Here is a 20,901-nt window from a genome sequence, read left to right as displayed (position 1 = left end):
TCCATTTACTCATTGAGTTCAGTCAAACAATTCAAATGAAATGACAGTGTGAGTGACAACATTCTATTTCGTAATGCCACAGTCTGAGGAGGTAATCGGGTGGAGCCATGAGATTGCTTGGAATATTGTGCAAAGAATTTGGAAACTGATTTGAAACCATTTGCATAACTGTCTGGCACATGAAGAAAGCATTTATATTTCTTGTACATGGACATCCCCTTTTCAGTACCTCCCTCTGGGTGTGGTAATGTTTAAGTGATGTTTAGGTGCTGAGCTATATAGGGAGAAGCAGTCACTGCTTTCTTATCTGGAGAAGGTTTTCTCAGAGTGAGAGTGAAAGAAAGAAAGATAATTTTCCTTCAACAACATGGCAACTGGCGAGTCCAAATTTTTAATGCTGAAGGATTACTCTATTTGAGTAAAATTAAGTCACAACAAATGATTTCCTTGTTCTGCTTTGTGTTTATACATGTAAGCAATGAGGAAGTCTTAAGGTTGAGGAATGGTTGGCTCAGTGACTGAGGATCGTGCAAGTCTCATGGCTTGTTGTCAGGAATACAAAGGCAATGTTAGCATTCATTTCCAGGGGACTAGAAAATAAAAGTAAAGAAGTAATGCTGAGGCTTTATAAGGCACTGGTCAGGCCGCATTCGGAATATTTTGGGAGCAGTTTGGGGTCACATATCTGAGAAAGGATGTGCTGACGTTAGAGAGGGTCCAGAGGAGGTTTTAGATAACGATCCCGGGGATAACTGAGTTGTATGCTGTGTGTCTGATGGCTCCAGACCTGTATTTGTGGAAGTTTAGAAGGAAAAGGAGGGGGTGTCATTGAAACCTACTCATGGGCCCCGGAACTGGGGGACTGCAGCCCCCCCCCCCCCCCCCCTTTTTTGGCTAGACATTTTTCAATGTCTCCGGCTTTGGATGAGGCGCTGCTGTGCTCTGAGCAACCTGGTTGTGGGTGTTGGAGAGCCAGGGCGCAGGGAGGGATGGAAACAGAAGGAGCGGCGGGGGCAGATGCGGATGGGGAGCCGGGATAGCGAGTCACTCACTGCAGCTCCAGCCTCAGTGCAAGAGTCCTGGGCCGGAAGCTCGGAAGCTTTGTGCCGCTGCTGTGAGAGTCTCCGCTCCGAATTCACCCTGGTGATCGGCATGGACCAGGTGTGTGTGACTCGGTGCATCCTGGAGGACAACCAGTGGCTGCTGGAAGTAGGTACCAAGCACTAGGTAGAAACGGTGGAAGATAGTGGCCTTCAAATGGGAGTGGTTGGAGAAAGCATCCTGCTTGCCTGCTAGATTTTCACTTACTGTAACTGCAGGGAAAAAAATTCCTGATGTTGGGGGAGTCCAGAACCAGGGGTCATAGTTTAAGAATAAGGGGTAGGCCATTTAGGACTGAGATGAGGACAAACTTTCTTCACCCAGAGAGTTGTGAATCTGTGGAATTCTCTGCCAAAGAAGGCAGTGGAGGCCAATTCACTGGATGTTTTCAAGAGAGAATTACATTTAGCTCTTGGGGCTAGCGAAATCAAGGGATATGGGGGAAAAAACAGAAAAGGGGTACTGATTTTAGATGAACAGCCATGATCATATTGAATGACAGTGCTGGCTCGAAGGGCCGAATGGCCTAGTCCTGCACCTATTTTCTATGTTTCTATGCTTGAGAATATGGCAATAAAATTCGACCACGTGATTTTGAAGCATTCATGCATGGTGGAGGTATAATGTAGTCATAGAATGAAAACAGTGTGAAAACAGGCCCTTCGGCCCAACTTGCCTCCACCCGCCCACCCTTTGTGTGGAAAAAGTTGCCCCTCAGATTCCTATGAAATCTGGTCCTCGGTTCACCTACTCTGGGCAAGAGACTCAGTGCATTGAAATGTATATTTCTAATGCATTTTAGATTTCTCAAAAGTCTTACTTTAAAAAAAGTAGTGAGTCCACAAACATATACCCCTTTATTAATGTCATGGTTTGATGATTCCAACTTTAAATCAAAATGAAATATATGTCCAAAGGAGAACGCATACTTTCAAAATACTCAGATTTTTTTCCCCGAGCAAAACATAACTTGTATGACTTTGCAAAATCAGAAAATGTTATGATTATTTCTTGTCCCTTTTTCCAACTACAAAAAAAAATAGCACTTGAAATTCTAACCCATTTAAACGTATTTTTGTCAATTTTTCTGTACCGTGGAAGGCACTGCCGTTGATCCGGGGGGTTGGGGGATCCCCCCACTTTTTGAGGTGGGTGAAGGCCTGTATTATTATCCCCCAGTTTTTGGAGGTTGAGCAATAACAAAAATAATAATCACCTGCTCCTATCTCTCATGTAGGCCCTGCATTATCTTAAAAATACTTCACAACAAAAAACATTGAAATGATACCTCTACAATGCATTAAAACATGATTTTAATACATCAAATTTCAAAATGTCTCACCTCCCGCACTCCCCCCCCCCCCCCCCCCCAAACTTGGTCGCTCTACTCCCTCGCAGGGTACCCCTAAGGCCAGTGATCAGTGATCACTCAGCCCCCCCCCATCCCCATTTTCAAAACTGCGCCGCAGGCCCTGCTACTGAATAATGAAAGGCCTAGATAGAGTGGATGTGGAGGGGATGTTCCACTCGTGGGAGGGTATAGAACTAGAGGGCACAACCTCAGAATAAAAGGACGTAACTTTTGATTGACTATGAATAGCCAGAGGCTGGTGAATCTGTGGAATCCATTGCCACAGATGGCTGTGGCCGCAAGGCATTCGGTATTTTTAAAGTGGAGATTGATAGGTGCTTGATTAGTAAAGATGTTAAAGGTTACAAGGACAACAATACAACAATACAATACGGTTTATTTGTCACATTGCATGAAAAGTGCAAGTGAAATGAATATGTCAGCAGCGATACAATGATAAAGAGCACACACAAAAACACAATAAAAATTTAACATAAACATCCACCACAGCATTCATCACTGTGGTGGAAGGCACACAATTTGGCCAGTCCTCCTCCATTTTCCCCCGTGGTCGGGACCTCAACCCTCCGCAGCCGTTGCTGCGGGCGTCCAGATGGTAAGGACAAGGTACGAGTCCAGGTAAGTCCAGAGTCGGCTCTTCCCCACCGGAGACCGCGGCTTTAAGTTGGTGTAGGCCGCAGGCCGGCGGCCGAAGATTTAAAGTTCCCTCCACGCCGCCGCCAGAAGCACCGCAGACTGCAGGGCTGGAGGCAGGAAAATGGAGTTGAAGGGGAATAATAGAACAGCCATGATTGACCAGCGGAGTAGACTCGATGGGCAAATGAACTAATTCTACTCATCTCTCTTATGGGCTTATAGTCTTATGGTGTACTTCTGTTAGCATAGGGCTGTTTTTTGGGAACCTTCAACTTCTCTCTCACTTTGGTGTTATTTTGATTGTGTCTGCACATTGAGGGATTGAATATTAGCAATTGTTTTTATCTGAAATTTATGGATTTTTATGTTTTCCTACGGTGATTTACATGTATTTTTAAATAATAAAATCAGGGGGTTGTTGCCTTCAGGGTGGCAACAAGTTCAAAAGATCATAAGATCATAAGTGATAGGAACAGAATTAGGCCATTCGGCCCATCGTCTATTCCGCCATTCAATCATGGCTGATCTATCTCTCCCTCCTAATCCCATTCCCCTGCCTTCTCCCCATAACCTCTGACACCTGTACGCATCACAAAACTATCTATCTCTGGCTTAAATATGTCCACTGACTTTGCCTCCACAGCCTTCTGTGGCAAGATGGTGCAATAGTTTGGGCTGATGCCTCATTGTCTCAGGGACCTGGGTATTAGCCTGACCATAGTTGCCATGTTTGTGGAATTTACATGTTCTCTCCGCAACAGTATAGGTTTCTCTAATGCTCCTTGAATTGTGCAGTCACAGAGAAACTAAAGAGGACCTTGTAGGCATGCGCGAAAGAATAGATTTGCAGGCTCCAGGGAGAGGGGAATGAAACCAATGGGATTGTTCTGCTGAGAACTGGAATGAAGCTGCTGGGCTGAATGTAATGTAATATGTGGCCACAGTCAGATTCTGGCAATGTACCAGCACTTCAGCATTGGTTTTATATTAATCATGTGATGCAGTGGCATTAGCTGCCAATCACTGGGTACATTGAGCATGCTATTAATTGTCCCATTATGTATCGTCTTTTGCTCTTCCATCTGCATTCTTGAATCCTGGAACTGGTTTCATATTCCACATTTGCAAATTGTCATATGAAGAGGGTGTGTTCTGTCTGGGCAAGTCACAATCCAAGTATAGCTAGGATTAATAGCTTATTGTCATGGTTGATGATTGGATTTTAAAATGATCACCACCACCCTAAACTAAACCGTCGACAGACACATTTAGCGCCTGTAGGAAGGGAGAGGAGAAACCTGGGTGAAGCCGTGAAACCAGAAATACAGGAAACTCAAAACACTTACCAAACCTTTAGGTGCAAATTTACAAAGTGGGATATTCAGGACAATGGGAGAGAATTGGCTACATAAAGAATAAGTGGGAGAATGGAAAGAATTTCATCTAAATTAAAATAATAATTATTAAATACATTTCTTGATTCTCCTGAACACATCATCAGTGATGTAACCTGGGGTAATTTGGTGTTTCGGGTCTTTAATCATCAGACACCCTCGCCCAGGCAACCCAGCCTTGGTTGAACAGACCACGACTTGTGTTCAGGTGGCATTCACTCCTCCCCATAGACCTCCTCTCCACTTCCTCTGTGGTGTTGTTGATGGCTCCTCTCCTCTCCGTTCCATTGATACCCAGTGCGCTAAAGGCTTTGCAAAGGAATTGCCCTGCAAAACTTCTGCAGCCAACCTCGAAGGGCATACACATTGCCTTCCAGCCCTGCTTACGGCAGGGTGTGACCAGCTCTTTGTACTTCCTCTCGTGGGGCTCCTCCAGATGGTTCTCCCATGGCACTGTCAGTTCTAACAAGATGTTTTTAGTCGCCTCAGAGACCAGGAGGATGTCTGACCTCAGGGTGGTTGTGGCAAAATGGGAAAGAGTTTGATTTAAATAAGTAAACTGAGGAAACCTGAAAATGTTAGGGTGAAGAAATGAACCGAATGGAAGCAAGAAAATATTTAGAAGAAACAGAATAATCGTTTTAAAAAAAGTGTTGTGTTAGTGGAACATAGATCATAGATCAGCACAGCACAGGAACTGGCCATAATGCCTGTGCTGAACATAATGCCAAGACCAGCTCATATTTGTCTGCACATTATCCATAATCTGTCCATTCCTTGCATATCCAGCTGGCTATCCAAAAGCCATTATCGTATCTGCCTCCATCACCCCATCTCAACAGTGTGTTCCAGGCATCCACCACCCTCTGTGTAAAAAACTTGTCCCGCACATTTCCTTTAAACCTTGCCCCTCTCTCCTTAACATTTGTGTATGTTTTCCGTTTTGTGACCTTAAACACACTCAAGGCACCCACCGACCGGTAGGGAAGCACTGATTCAGGACTTACCTTGCCTGTACATCTGGCCACCCACAGCGGCGATTGCGGAGGTTTATGGTCCCGGCCACGGGGAGAAATGGAGGAGGAATGACTAAACATTGTGCCTTGCACCATAGTGATGAACGCTGTGGTGGATATTTTGTGTTAAATTTTTTATTGTGTTTTGTATGTTCTTTTTTATTGTACCGCTGCTGGCAAGTTCATTTCACTGCACTTCATCGTGTATGTGATGAATAAATCTGACTATTGACTATTGACTATTGACTTAGTTGAATTGAAGTTGTTATCTTCCTTCAAGGCACTGTTTTCAAAGCATGTTGCAGGCGAATTAACCCAGCACGAAAAGTGTGATCAGACATGATTTAGATGTAGAGAGTTATTGATTCTCCCGGGAGTTTTCCTGAGATACCATGAACCCTAACTTAAAAATCTATGCCTGGGTGAACACCCAAGGCAGACACTTGATAGTAAATACAAATATTTAACAATATATTACAATGGATCATCAACAGAGTTATATCACAAGAGAAGAGGCTCTTTAGCCCATCAGGTCCACACTGGCCATCAAGCATTCATTTTCCCTAATCCTACACTAATCATAGTGTCATAGGGTTATACAACCAAGAAATAACCTTTGGTCCAACTCATCTAAGACAATCAAATTTTATAATTGAGTTTGTCACATTTGCCTAGCAGTTGGCACATGTCCTTCAAATCTTTCCTATCCGTGTAACATTTTAAATGTCTTTTAAACGTCCACACTGTATCAGCCTCTTTCGCTACCTCTGGCAGCGTTCCCAATACACATCACACTTGGATGAAGAAATTGCCCCTTCAGGTAAGGTCAAAGGCTTAAATATCAAAACACATCCAGCTCTTGACAGTTCCAGCACATTAAGGGGCTGATGGTAATTTTTTTAACTCATTTTGTGTCGGCCGCTTCTTCTTCTTCTCCTTCTGCATGCTGGCCCTCTTCACCTGATCTCATTACTGCATTGAAGACCAATCACTATGCAAGGCCTGGGAGAGGTCAGGCTCACTCTCATCCTCAGTCTATTTGTTGCTTAGTTTGTATAGAATAAGCCCAGTTATTTCAGTAGTCAGGCATGAATGGTGGTGGCAAAGACCGAAAGTGAGCATGGGAGGCTCACTGCCAATTTTAGCCCATTTCCTGATGCTCACATTCATTTTTCTTCCTCAGCTATCGTGGTTGACTATGCTAGAGTCACAGAGGCCACTAGCAGGGGAGCCCAGCAACATTTAATCTTTTAACAATGTTCTTTTTTGTTAATAGATGGCAAGCTTGCTTCAATTGGTGGGAAGTGCCAAGTTGACTTACAATGTGCAGCAAATAACAAGGCGCACAGAACCATTGAGATCAGCGAGAAGCGTCTGTTTCTCAGAAGGGGACAAAGCTTCGATATTAACGTGATCTTCAAAGATGGATTCAATCCTCAAAATGAACGGCTAGAACTAGCTGTGACAAACGGTACTGAGCTAAGGACCTTAAAGGGGCTGTAATGTTTTGATACAATGTGAAAAAAAAGTAAAAATTCAAGAGTGTTTTATTGGCATTTGTCCCAGACAGAACAATGTTTTTATTTGCAGCAGCACAACAGAATATGTCAACATAGTACTCTGTAAACAGTATAATAAATGAGAAAAAAAAGTTCAGTGTTTACACATAAAAACAACCAATAATAATGCAAAAAGCCAAAGCCGATGCCTACAAGTCTGAAAAATTGTCTCAACCTGAAACATCATCCATTCCTTCTATCCAGAGAAGCTGCCCGGGCTGCTGAGTTACTCAAGCATTTTATGTCAACCCACAAGGCTATGTCGGTCAGAGCTTATTTTGCAGTTGTAATGTTTAATAGCCTGATGTTCTCTTAAACTGTGAATGTTTTAAAGTAAATATATAAATATGATGCATTTACACGCATGTAAAGTTAAGCTTCTTCCCACTAAATTGCTCCCAATGTGGTCATGTCAATTGCTGCCTAATGACTGCTATAGGGGTGGACAGGGCCTGATTTAGATGAAGAGAGGCCCTTAGCTGTTCCACTTGTGAGGCCCCTCCCAATCCCCCACCCCCATGACTAGATGAAGATGGTCCACCAGATTGACACCGATTTGCAGTCGAGCATAGCCAATGAGATAAGGAGCTGGAAAGTTGTGTGTATTTATTTATTTATTGCCTGTGCTAGTGTCGAGTTATTGGCTTAAAACACTATTATTCTGAAATGGAAGGCAAGGAAAACTACTGAATGGTGGTTTAGAGACTACAGTGCATTGTGACAGCATATGGAAAAATAGGCCTATGACAGTGTCAAAAATATTATACACCTTGCAGGGCTCTCAATTTTTTTTCTCTGTTGTCAGCCAGGCAACCTGATATTTCCCCCCTCACCTTAAACCTATGGCCTCTGGTTCTCAATTCCACTACTCTGGGCAAGAGACTCTGTTTATTTACATGATCTATTCCGCTCACGATTTTGTACACTTCTATATGATCATCCCTCATCCTCCTGCGCTCCAAGGAATAGCTCCCTCGTCGGCCCAACCTCTCCCTATAACTCAAGTGCTTGAGTCCTGGCAATATCCTCATAAATCTTCTCAATTTACCTATTGCATACTTTAATAAAATTGCATGATATTTACAAGTTAATTTGATTTAGAGAATGTACATTGCTTTTGTTTAAACACAATCTGCATATGACATATTGTTGATTTAACTGTGCTTGTCTTGTTTTAGGTCCAAAATATTCCAAAATAGTGTTTCCCTTTAGAGATGAATTAAATGAAAGAAGATGGAGTGGAGTAATTAAGTCTTTCACCAAAAATGAATTAAGCCTGACCATCACATCATCGCCAAGAGCCATCATTGGTCGCTACTCCTTCAGTCTGCAGCGTGAATATATGGACATATCCTACTTCCTTGGAAACTTTGTTCTACTCTTCAATCCATGGTGTGCAGGTACTACTCATTTAAAGCAACTGCATTTCCGTAAAGGATGCTGCAATGGACCCCTCAAAATTGAACATGAGTTTGTTTATTCTTTGTTGGTGATTGTTGAACTGATTTACAAGAATGATCCCAGGAATGAGTAGGTTAACCTATGATGAGCGTTTGTCAGCACTGGGCCTGTACTCGCTGGAGTTTAGAAGAATGAGGGGGGACCTCATTGAATACAGAATAGTGAAAAGGCTTGGATAATGGATGTGGGAAGGATGTTTCCACTAGTGGGAGCTTTCAGGACTAGAGGTCATAACTTCAGAATTAAAGAACGTTCTTTTAGGAAGGAAATCATAAGAAATTTCTTTGGTCAGAGAGTGGTGAATCTGGAATTGTTTGCCACAGAAAGCCATGGAGACAGTAGGATATTTTTAAGGTGGAATTAGATTCTAGGTTAATACAGGCGTCAGAGGGTATGAGGAGAAGGCAGGAGAATGGGGTTAGGAGGGGGAGATAGATCAGGCACTATTGATACAAGATACAAGATACAAGATACATTTAATTGTCATTTGGACCCCTTGAGGTCCAAACGAAATGCCGTTTCTGCAGCCATACATTACAAACAATAGACCCAAGACACAACAACACAACATAATTTACATAAACATCCATCACATCATTGTGATGGAAGGCCAAAAACACTTATCTCTCCTGTGGTGGAGTAGACTTGATGATCCGAATGGCCTAACTCTAACTCGTATCACATATGACCTTATGACCTTATCATGCCTAAGCCTCACTTTTAATTTATTACAAATAATATGAATGTCGTCCAGTCTCCTTTATGTTTCAGGGGATGAAGTTTATCTCAACAGTGATGTTCAGAGAAATGAATATGTGCTGAATGAAACTGGGACTATTTACTATGGTGGTAGTGACTACATTTGTGAAAGAGAGTGGAACTTTGGACAGGTACATGAACATTAGGAGATATTTTATTACTTCTCTTTGCCAGGCATAGTTAAATTACATAGAAAGTTTATATTTCTACTGGGTTGCATGGAAGGAACTATTTTAATGCAAATAATGTTGTCGATGCTTATGTGACTGTTAAATTACTTCAATACATTAAAAGCACTGAATGTATTTATTCTGCATCAAATATTCTAAACCAGCTCATGTCTGTTAATTCCCAGAAATATAGAAACGTTTTTAAATGATGATTTGGGTTATTCCAGAATATTGAACAACTATCAAAGATTAACCTGTCAAAGATTTCATGATGTGCTGAGACTAAGCTATGTATAATCTGTTGTAGATATGGTGATTCATGCATTATGTCTCATGTCTGAATATTGACATTGTGGTCACTTGAATTTTCTAGCCATGTGTGCAGAAACATTTTTTGCAAGAGAAAATCCGTTAAATAAATCACAGTGCAGAATGATGTGCATTTGAAAAGAGAGTGAATAGCAGGATACCCTCTGAGGTTGAAACATGAAAAGAAGATAGGTGACTCCAAAGTTGGGTTTAAAAGTCTGTATTTTAATTGAAGAGAAAAGTTTAAAGCAAGTTCATTTAGTTTGAAGTCTTGAAAAAGAATGGGTCACTTTTGGAATCAATGTCAGAAGGCACAAGAAAGAGTATTGAGATAAGCTCAAACATTACACTGTTAATTACTGTATTTCCGCGTGTCTGAGACGCTGTTTTTTACTCTAAAATAAGGCCCGAAAATTTACCCGTATCAAGGTTTGGCCGAGCAATGCCACTCTCGTAGTGACTGCACCACGGAACCTGCCACGCCATCGACCCTAGAACTTGTGTTAGGTGGAAAGCAGCTGTAAAAGGATAGTACTACGGGGGGGGGGGGGAGGGAATTTGCTGTCAGGGAGGGAAGTAGTTTGTGTGGCTGAGCGGCCGTTGAGACTAGACAGCGGAACCGGACGCCACCTCAGCGCCTTCTGCCGACCGGTTCGCCGGCCAGCAACGGTGTCCTTCAGCACAGGCAAAACCGGCGGAGGTGGTGGTTGGCGGGTAGCTACTGGGCGGAAGGATGGCTGCTCTGTCCCGTGCTCTCTCTCTTTTATTTTCCTTTTCAAGGAATTTATTCAGCAAAATTCATAATACAGCGTTCCAAAAGTACCTTCAAAAGTTACAATACATCAAGCAGCCATTATAGTACATTGCTCTAGACTCCACGCAGCCACCAATGCTCACGGAAGGTTTCCAGCATCCCCCTGGGAACCGCCTGTTCCCTTTCCAGGGACAAGTGAGCACGGACATAGGCAGCTGTCTCTAGTGTGACCATCGACCGCCCACTGCCTGGACCTGCGAATGGCCATATTGGTCAGGTCCAGGAGCAAACAAACATGGAGATCCCAACCACCCCCCCCCCCCCCCCCCCCCCCCCCCCCCGCAATTGCCCACCCCACTCCATGCCTTGTGTCCAAACACCAGGATTGTGGGACTGAAATGCAACCAGAACTTGAGGAGCAGCCCCTTCAGATATTGGTATAGGGGCAGCAACCTCACCTGAATGGCTCAGCGCATTGTAGGACAGGCGAAGATGGAAGCTTCCCAGGCCTCATTGCCTCCTTGAAGGAGTTTCACATCTTCCTTTCTACTCACTAAACCAAACCCTTGATCCTGTCTCGCCAGCCTTTTTTCACAATTTAGCAACTCAAAATGGGGGTGAGTTTTCGACGCAGGTGCGCCTTTATCGCCAGGAAATACGGTAATGAAGAAAAATAAAATGAAAACGAAATTTGGTGGAATATGACAACATTTGAGTGGTTTCAGGAGTGAAATTGTTGCTGTTTGAAACTGATACAAACTTTAATTTTTCTCAGTTTGAAGAAGATATTTTGGACATCTGCCTGAATCTATTGGATAATGCTCTTCTGTTTACATTTCTCGAACTGTGTCTGCCATGGTAAGCATTTAAATGTCAAGGATAAATGTAAAGTTTCCCCCCTGTGCCATTGATAAAGTCATTTGGATGCGATGTGTGTAACCATGAAGATTCAGGATGTGTCTCACTATCTTAACAGATCTTGGACTAAAAAGCCATTTTGCACAACACGAAACCACAAATGTTGGGTCAAGGAAAAACGAATTTGCCCTGGGTTATCTTGTGATCAATAAATCATTCCTGTAGATGCCTTTGAGAAAATTAATGGTACATTAATTTGTTAATTTTCATTTTAAAGAAGTACCAATTTAGCCTAGGAACTAAAGAATACATGATATTGATAGAGAACCACAACAAATCAAGCTGAGGAAGGTAGGAGAGGGATAAAGGGAAACTTTGAATAAAGATAATGCTGAAAAGGTAACATTGAAAAGGTTCACTGAATAATAATATAACATTACTGGTGTAATCCAAAATTATAAGCTTCTCAAAATGATTGAACTGTGCTCTTCATCTGTGCAATTGGCTGTTGTTGAAAACTCTACATTCATTATCTCGGTTGTCTGCTGCGTTTTTATTACAAAGAAAGACATAGAAGGCATGGACCAAATCATAGAGGGCTTTCAACCAAGTGCTGGTAAATGGGATTAGTATGGATTAGACTAAATGCAGACCTGTTGGTCCCAACTATGCAGGCGCAGCTTATTTCCCCTCATCCCCCAGCACCTCATCTTCCTCTTCTGCACTCTCCCTCTTCATTCCCCTCTTCTCCTCCCCTCCCCAATCCCTCCCTCCCTCACCTCTCCCTCCCTATCCTTTCACCTACCCCCACTCCCTCCCTCCCTCCATAACTCCTCTCCTCTCCCTACCCTTCTCCTATCCCTCTATCCCCACCTTACCTCCGCTATTCTCCCCCCCCACTATCCCTCCTCACCACCTCCACTGCCCTTCTCCCCCTCTCTATTCCCCACTCTCTACCTCCCCCATCCCCCCCCCCCCCCCCCCCCCCAGATATGAGACAGGAAAATACTGAAAAAAAAGAGGAAGATAGATTTCTCCGAGTATTTTGAAATTCGGCAAAGCCCCACCACCGCCGCGGCCCCATCATCACGAGGCCTCACCACCGCGGTCTCGTTGCCTCTTGGAACCTTGGCCAGGGCCTCGCGTGTAGAAGCCCAGGTCGGACAAAGCGGCAGAGGGCACCCACGGCTGGGCACCATGGAGGCCGTGAAGTGGGCTCGGTCGCTCAGGTGCTCGCCTGCTCGCCTGCTTGGCACCACGGAGGTGCCTGCAAATGCAGCTCCAGCCGGTGGAGCGTTAGTGATGCTCTCTCCGCTACTTCAGCTTTATAGTCTCCTCGCCGGTTGAGGCAAGCACCGCCCGTGACTGACAGCGGACTCGGCGAATTAGTGCTGTGATTGCGCAGGAAGGTGCATCGCCGACTGATAGGAGAGGAGACCAATGCACGCACGTGTGTTTTTTAAAGATTTTTAAACCTTAATGACTTTTAAAATATACCTTCGGTCGGAACAAAACTTGTTGCCTTTGTAGCGCAGGAGAATGGTGAGTAAGTTGGCGAAAAATCATAGCGCAATCGTGTACCATTTTTGCACAAATAGCAAAAAGCGCAAAACGTGAAGAGCTTAATATCAGAGTTTTAGTTATGTATAGATGAATACTTGAAGGCTGACATGGTTATGGTAAGGTAAAGAGCCTGTTTCTGTGCAGCATGACTGGCTTAATGGTAGTTAAATATTTTAAGTCAGATTTTAACTAGTGCATGCATGCAATTAGATTCTGGTGTGGAAAATCAAATAATACATTTATTTATATTTTTTCATTGTGAGCTTAACTAACACATTTAGTTTTATCCCTTGCTTTGGGTCTATAAAATTAATATTGCAAGAGATCTGAGCATTTTAATCTTGTATCTCTTTCTTGCATCTTGATGCTTCAGACATTTCTTGTAATTTCACAGTGGGTTCTTATCAATATCCCATTCCATTCCTGCGTTTAGCTTTGTTCTCATATCTACACAATGATATCTGTACAATTTTAATTTCAGGTGAATAGCGCCAATGACCAAGGAGTTCTCCAGGGTAGATGGAGTAGCCCATATACTGGTGGAGTGTATCCAGGGAAATGGAATGGAAGTATTGCCATTCTTCGCCAATGGCAAAAAAGTAATTTCAAACCAGTCCGCTACGGGCAGTGCTGGGTGTTTGCAGCAGTGACTTGCACAGGTAGAGAGACATTTTGTGTTTGATTTCACGAACAAGTGGACAAAGATTAAATATGCATTAAACATGATATAAATTTCCAAAAGTAAATATATTTCTGCATTGATAAATACAAAAATGTTTTTAATTAATTTAGCGAGATTACTGTATTTCAATGGAAGAACAGCAGAATGATGGACCAATGCAAATGGCAGTGTACTTGGATTATTGCCAATCTCCCATTGAAGTAACTGCAGGAGCTGCGGACAGCATAATATACAGTAGACATTTAGGTTTATTTGTTTTGGGATCCTATAAATATATGTGGTGTGTGTAGACGGCGGTTCTACACACACCAATCAAAACCAGCAGAAAAGGGAAAGGGTGAAAATATCAGAAATTAAAAAATCCAATGCATTCACCATTGGTTCAGGTTAACTCGTGATAATCTGACAATGTCCGTAATATCAGCAAGTTTCAAGGATTTCAATTCAATTAACTTTATTTATCCGTTAGGAACTTTGGTTTCTGCAGCCATACAACAAAAAGAAACAATTTTACAAAACACACAACCAAACTCAATTCACTCAGACATCCATCACAGTGAATCTCTTCCTCACTGTGATGTAAGGAAAAGTCTTGTCTCTCTCCTGCTCTCCATCCTCTCCCGATGTTAAAGCCCCCGGCGGGCGATGGTAAGTCCCGCGGCCGTTAAAGCCAAGACGGGCGATGTCAGGCCCCCCACATATACACAGTTGAAAACAATATAAAAACTACAGCAAACTACACATTGAACGGGACAATATTTTAAAAAGGACAGACGGACTGCAGGGGCCGCTGCCACGAGGCGCCACCATGACATAAAATTTGAATGAATGATGGAAGAAAAACACTCATACATTGTAAATTAAGAGGAAAATAATGTTGAAACAGCAATAAAAGTACAGTGGCTCAGCAGTAGAGTTGTTGCCTTACAGCGCCAGAGACCCAGGTTCAATCCTGACTATGGAGTTTGTATGTTCTCCCCGTGACCTGCGTGGATTTTCCCCAGGAGCTCCGGTTTCCTACAACACTCCAAAGATGTAGAGTTTGAAGGTTAATTGGCTTGATAAAATTTAAATTGTCCCTATTGTGCGGAGGATAGTGCTAGTGTACGGGGATTGCTGGTCAGCATGGACTCAGTGGGCCGAAGAACCTGTTTCCGTGCTGTATCTCTAAACTAAATGAAAACTAAATAGCACCAAACAGCAAATAAACTCAGTGTCATACATCCTCCAACGGCAAAGGCTTGTGGGGAACTACTTACGACAGCTTGGACTGGAGATCAATCAAAGTGCCCTGAGCTTGTGGGGCCTGGCATCGTTCAGGAATCTCGGCCCAAAGAAAAGTTCAGTGACTTCGTGCACGGCAGCTGTTATATACTTAATATGACCGTGCTTCTTCCCTGATCCACACGCAACATTAAACTATGTTTTAAAACCAGTTATCCTCCGTAATACCAAAATTATTTACCATTTCAAAAGATGAGCTAATCTTGGATATCCCTGTGAAGAAAGGTTTTTCTTGTCTCACTGCGATATGTCCTTGCAGTTGCATCACATGAGGATTAATTCATCTGTCAACAAAATTACTTTTCTAAGCACCTATTTTTTTCTTACTCAAGCTTGATACAGGAGCCTTTTGGCAGACAATTCCATTTTAGCTGAAAAGCTCATTTAACCCGGTACATTAAAATGCCACAGCACAAAATCAAGATACCCTCAAATAATTAATGCATTAGACCAACATGGTGTATGTGCTTACAATAAAATGTGTCTGAACTTTGCTACTTAGATTTTGCATATTAATGTGAATGAATTTATTATACTATATTTTTTGCCAGTTAAGGCACAGTTCATTTGAATTCATACTGAATTACAAGCCAGTTTTGTTTCAAATTTGCCTTTTTATTAAATCCTAGAATGGTCATAATGTTTAGCTGGAACATTTAGTAAGGCTATCTATTGTGCACTTCAAAGTAAAATATTAATTTGCTCAATCAAGAAGATATTCTCTTACTGAGTGTAAATCAAGTGTATAGTAACCACTTTCTTCAGTTTTAAGGTCCTTGGGTATTCCTACCCGTGTAGTCACCAACTTTGACTCTGCTCATGATACCGATGCAAACCTGACCATTGATAACTACTATAATGTTGAAGGGGACGACATAGGAGGGTCAAGTGATAGTGTTTGGTAAGTTAAAACAGATATGAATATTGAGACCGAATAATGCTTTGTTATCATATGCCTTTGGGATAATATTACAGCACTATGGTGAAATCTAATTGTAGAAATGTTTACTGCAACAATCTCTAAAGCCATCTGAGAATGGGTGGATCGATGTCTTTCATGTTGACAAGGAATGCTTGGTAGCTGTTAATTAAATACAAAGTCAGAAAAAAACCCGAAGGGCAGGCAGAAATGGAATTAAAATTGAAGAAGCATTAGAGAGAACTACTTAAACATAATGTTGGGTGCAACAAAGCATGCTCATTGAAGAAGGATTCTGAACCTAAATGCTGCCTACTCATGTCCTTCAGAGATGCTATCTGTCCCGATGAGTCACTCAAGTATGCTCTTTGCAAGATTCCAGTTGTGCCTTTATTCGTACCGATCACTTAAATTCATCAATGGCCAGTTGAGCCTGGTGTTGTGATAGCTCGAGCCAATAATAGCAATGGGTGTGAAGTTCAAGTTAAATATCTAAATGTATCACATAGTTTCTCAAACTGAGGTTCTTGGGCAAGTGGTGATCAGTAAATCACAATATTGTTGACCTATTAGCCAATTTACTTTGTGATTGAATAATATTAAACATTTTGGCAAAGATATTCCTTTTAAAGATATTCCTGTGTGCCAGTATCTGTAAATGTGTCTGTAAGTGTGTTTCTCTATACATTGGAATTCCAGGATAATTGAGATTTGTGAGAAGTGTTTTTTTAAGTGTATTAGTATTTGCATGGAATGTCTGGCAGTGTGTCACTGATTGCAGTTTGCTACCATGAACTGGCCTGTATTTATTCTGCTTCTGCAATGTAAGAGAGTTTTAAAACCTTGATTATCATTTTTTAATCACCTAATTTTCAGTTATGTTTCTGTAAATTTAAGACATATTATTGTTACTATTTCAGGAATTTTCACGTTTGGAATGAGAGTTGGATGGCCCGAGATGATTTGGTCCCAGGATATGATGGTTGGCAAGTTGTGGATGCAACACCACAGGAGGAAAGTGACGGTAATGACCTAATTAGAATTCAGGCATATTGTATGCATTACGAAAGGTACAATGACAGAGGGAGAGGGGCTCAGGGTCAGTGAGATGGGGTGGCACACATAGTACCCCATGACCTGAGGGAGGGCAGAGCCAGCACCGCCATTCAATGTGTTCATGGCTGATCATCTCCAATCAGTACCCCGTTCCTGTCTTCTCCCCATATCCTCTGACTCCGCTATTTCTAAGAGCCCTGTCTAACTCTCTCTTCAAAGTATCCAGAGAACCAGCCTCCACCACCCTCTGAGGCAGAGAATTCCAAAGACACACAACTATCTGTGAGAAAAAGTCTCCGTTCTAAATGGCTTACCTCTTATTCTTAAACTGTGGCCTCTGGTTCTGAACTCCCAAAACATCGGGAACATGTTTCCTGCCTCTAGCGTGTCCAAACCCCTAATAATCTTACATGTTTCGATAAGATCCCCTCTTATCCTACTAAACTCCAGCGTATACAAGCCCAGCCTCTCCATTCTCTCAGCATATGACAGTCCCGCCATCCCGCGAATTAATCTTGTAAACCTACGCTGTGCTCCCTCAATAGCAAGAATGTCCTTCCTCAAATTAGGGGACCAAAACTGCACACAATACTGCAGGTGTGGTCTCACTAGGGCCCCATACAACTGCAGAAGGACCTCTTTGCTCCTATACTCAACTCCTCTTGTTATAAAGGCCAACATGCCATTCGCTTTCTTCACCGACCTGCAGTGGATACCAATTGGACAAGACAGCACATAGCAATTGTACAACATGATCAAATATGGAAAGATCGCGATAAACTAGAAACCAGCTTAACAATTCGATCATCCCATTTAATGTAGACATGTGGAAAACTGTGTGATAAGGCATATCCATAAGCAATGTCAATTTGATCATTTTGTTCAACGGGTCAACACAAAGGTGAAGGAATTGGGGACACTGATAGATCACTGAAGACTTCAAATGAATAATGACACCAAAGCAATCTTGGACATGATCACGGCAGTAACCTGGCACCACCTTGTTTCTATTTGTAGAGAGAATAAATATATAATAAACGGTAAACATTTGAACTTCTGAGCAGAGAACACAGATGCAGGTTGTTTACGTTCGTACTGAGAGACCTCGAGGCTGTTCTCCTAATCCTCGGGGTTTCACCAAAGTATGCCAATGGGAGATCATTATAGTCTTTGTCTGCAGATGCAAAATGCCTGTCAGTGAATTGAACACCAATTTATAATACACCCTATTTTACGTAGATACATAAATAAATAGAAAATAGGTCATTCGGCCCTTCGAGCCAGCACTGCCATTCAATGTGATCATGGCTGATCATTCACAATCAGTACCCCGTTCCTGTCTTCTCCCCATATCCCTTGATTCCGCTAGCCCTAAGAGCTCTATCTATCTCTCTTTTGGAATACATCAGTGAGTCGGCCTCCACTGCCTTCTGAGGCAGAACATTCCACAAATTCACAACTTGCAAGTAACAACACAACATACAGTAAACAATTAAGAATAAAACATAAAACATTAAAATATTTGCAGGGAGAATATGCACTCAAATATAGACTTTTGGCTTTCTTGACCATTCACTTGCGTCCTTGTGTCTATGCTCAAAGTTTAAATCAAAACGATAAACGTTTCCTCAAATCTGACACCAAAACACACTGGCATTTGCAGGGATTCCCTATTAACACACACCAAGTCCTGGAACGCTTTCTTCCAGTTTTTAAGTTGATGGGAAAATTACAGGAATCTATTGTACATTTCAGAACCATACTGTTGTTACTACTCCTGAATGCCATCATTGTTCCAGAGTGACTTGCAAACCAAAAATGTCTGCATTATCAGAGCGTTATGAGACAATATTAAAAGTCAAATTTAACTGGATGAAATCTTCATTAGATATCTTTTAAAGTAGTGCTCATGCATTATCCACACAATGTTTCCAACTATTCCCAGTCACCTCATGAAACCCGTGCTGTCGTCGCCGATGAACTGGAATCTGACAACTTGCATTCATTTTCCAGACACACTTTATTTACTTGTACACAGGGAGAGCAGCACAGACCCAGTTACCGTACTACTCTAAAAATCTGCGTGGCAGGGTCAACTTTTGGCGCTTGACAGATTTTGACCCTTGAAATCGTGGGCATGCTCTAATTTCTTATCACCAATCGCAATACATTCTTAAAACAACTATTATCTCATAAATGCTATTCAAACTTTTATTTATATTTAATTTTAGTAAGGATACCTAAGCACCTTGTGCTGTACGCCAAAGGTTGCCTATCAGGAACCTTATGCTGTACAGCTACCTTAACTTTTGTCATACTGGTGTTTCCAGAGTCACCTACTCCAATGAACTGTAAGCAGATTTCCCACAGGTTGTGGTCTCTTAAGAGAGTGGCAATGAACCTGCTTCTTTATGTGTCTCTTCTGCCTCTCCTGCCTCTGACATGTACATGTGGCTAGTTCAGACATGGTCTCAGCATCCCTCAGCACCAGCCAGAAGATAATCCCTTCTTTTACTGTAAAGAGAGTCAGGATTCTAAGGCCCAAGGACAAATTCACCAAGATATTTGGCTGCATAATCCCGTAGAATAAGACTAGGAGCCTAAGCAAGCATGTAAATTGATAAAGATAAATTGTAAAACTTCAAGAAGACAGAAAAAAAGGGATAGGGTGGGTAGAGTGCCTAGAAATACATAAAGACCTCTAGATGTTTTATAATAATTCTGTGTTAAAGAAGGGTAACACTGAGCATGTGTAAATTACACGTTCTGCAGTCTACATCAGCTGGATCCTGTTCTCTGTTGTAATAGGGCAAATGGGAAGTGAATGGTCTGTGAGATTTGTAAAACCATCTGGGGAGAAGGAAACTCCTAAGGTGATTGCTATGGTAAACGGAACATCAAAAGGAAATGCTGTATTTTAGTAGATGGATCTTTGTTTGTTGAACTATCTGCTATATTGTTCCAAGTATTTGGCACTCTTGAATAAAGTCTTGATTGTCTTGCCCGCTCTTTATGTTATGTTTTAAAGATGTGTTTTCTTTAACAAAACAGGCAGAGACATGAACAAACAGGTAAGGGCGTTGTTGCTATTTTTGGTATCTGCATAAATGCAAAGTAGAATTGATAAGTCCTCGGTTTTTGCTTATGTGGTTGATAAACAAAATGAAATGCGTAACCCATTCAAGGTCTTAAGGTGCACAAAATATACAGTGTCTGTAATAGACACTTCACTTTCAAGAGATTTGTAGCATATTAATTAATGTTCAAAATGCACCAGGGACCCGTTTGCTGAAGTAAAATAGATACTTACATATCAAAATATAATTGCTAGTTGTATTGAAAAGACAGGGCTGATTTAATCCAAGTCATAAAATGATTCAATAGGATATAATACTATTCCTTGGTCAAGTGAAAACATGTTTTATACCTTTGGCATTCCGTGCAGCATCAGATCCTGGCACTCAATCTGACCAGTGGAGTTTAGTGAGCACTTTCAAGCCATTTCATCTGTTGGCAACTGCAACTGATCCTGATATGTATTCTAACACCATTAAGCTGGAGAAACTGTCCCTTGACAAAGTTGTATATAAAACTTTGATCAGGATAATGAAATAACAACTGAAGAAACAATTATTTGAAGACCCACCTAGGTGATTCAGGAGCTTGATAAATACTGTAGTATGATAAAGGGTGTGATATGTTGGCAAGCTCAGAGAAGGGAAAGCTGTGTTTGTCAAAAGGCTTTGCACGCACATGATGTTTGGGACAAAAACCCATCATTTATTTATTTGCCTCGGTACTCCACAATTTGAGATATGTAATAGAAAAAATTACATGTGGTTAAAGTGCACATTGTCAGATTTTAATAATAGCTCCTGGTCTTATTCTATGGGATGGTCCAAACACTTTTATACCTTTTTTGTTTCACCATGTAGAAAATACAGCAGTGTTTATACATAGTCCTCCTATTTCAGGGCACCATAATGTTTGGGACACAGCAATGTCCTG

At 41.8% G+C, this 20,901-nt stretch overlaps 1 protein-coding gene across 1 annotated transcript; it reads left to right on the top strand.

Moving 5' to 3' along the window:
- Window positions 1–1,023: 1,023 nt before the first annotated feature.
- On the top strand, window positions 1,024–19,863 carry LOC129707589 (protein-glutamine gamma-glutamyltransferase E-like). Its single transcript, XM_055652736.1, has 10 exons — window positions 1,024–1,161; window positions 6,786–7,018; window positions 7,413–7,444; window positions 8,257–8,478; window positions 9,311–9,429; window positions 11,307–11,389; window positions 12,451–12,652; window positions 13,434–13,611; window positions 15,684–15,819; window positions 16,758–19,863. The coding sequence occupies exons 1-10, from the start codon at window positions 1,024–1,026 to the stop codon at window positions 16,942–16,944; spliced, it is 1,530 nt and encodes a 509-aa protein (XP_055508711.1). The 3' UTR covers window positions 16,945–19,863.
- The last annotated feature ends 1,038 nt before the right edge of the window (window positions 19,864–20,901 follow it).

Source organism: Leucoraja erinacea, chromosome 21, assembly GCF_028641065.1.
Source record: "Leucoraja erinacea ecotype New England chromosome 21, Leri_hhj_1, whole genome shotgun sequence".
NCBI classification, from domain to species: Eukaryota; Metazoa; Chordata; class Chondrichthyes; order Rajiformes; family Rajidae; genus Leucoraja; species Leucoraja erinaceus.
Note: the sequence above shows the minus strand (reverse complement) of the source record. Positions and strands in the feature narration are given on the sequence as shown.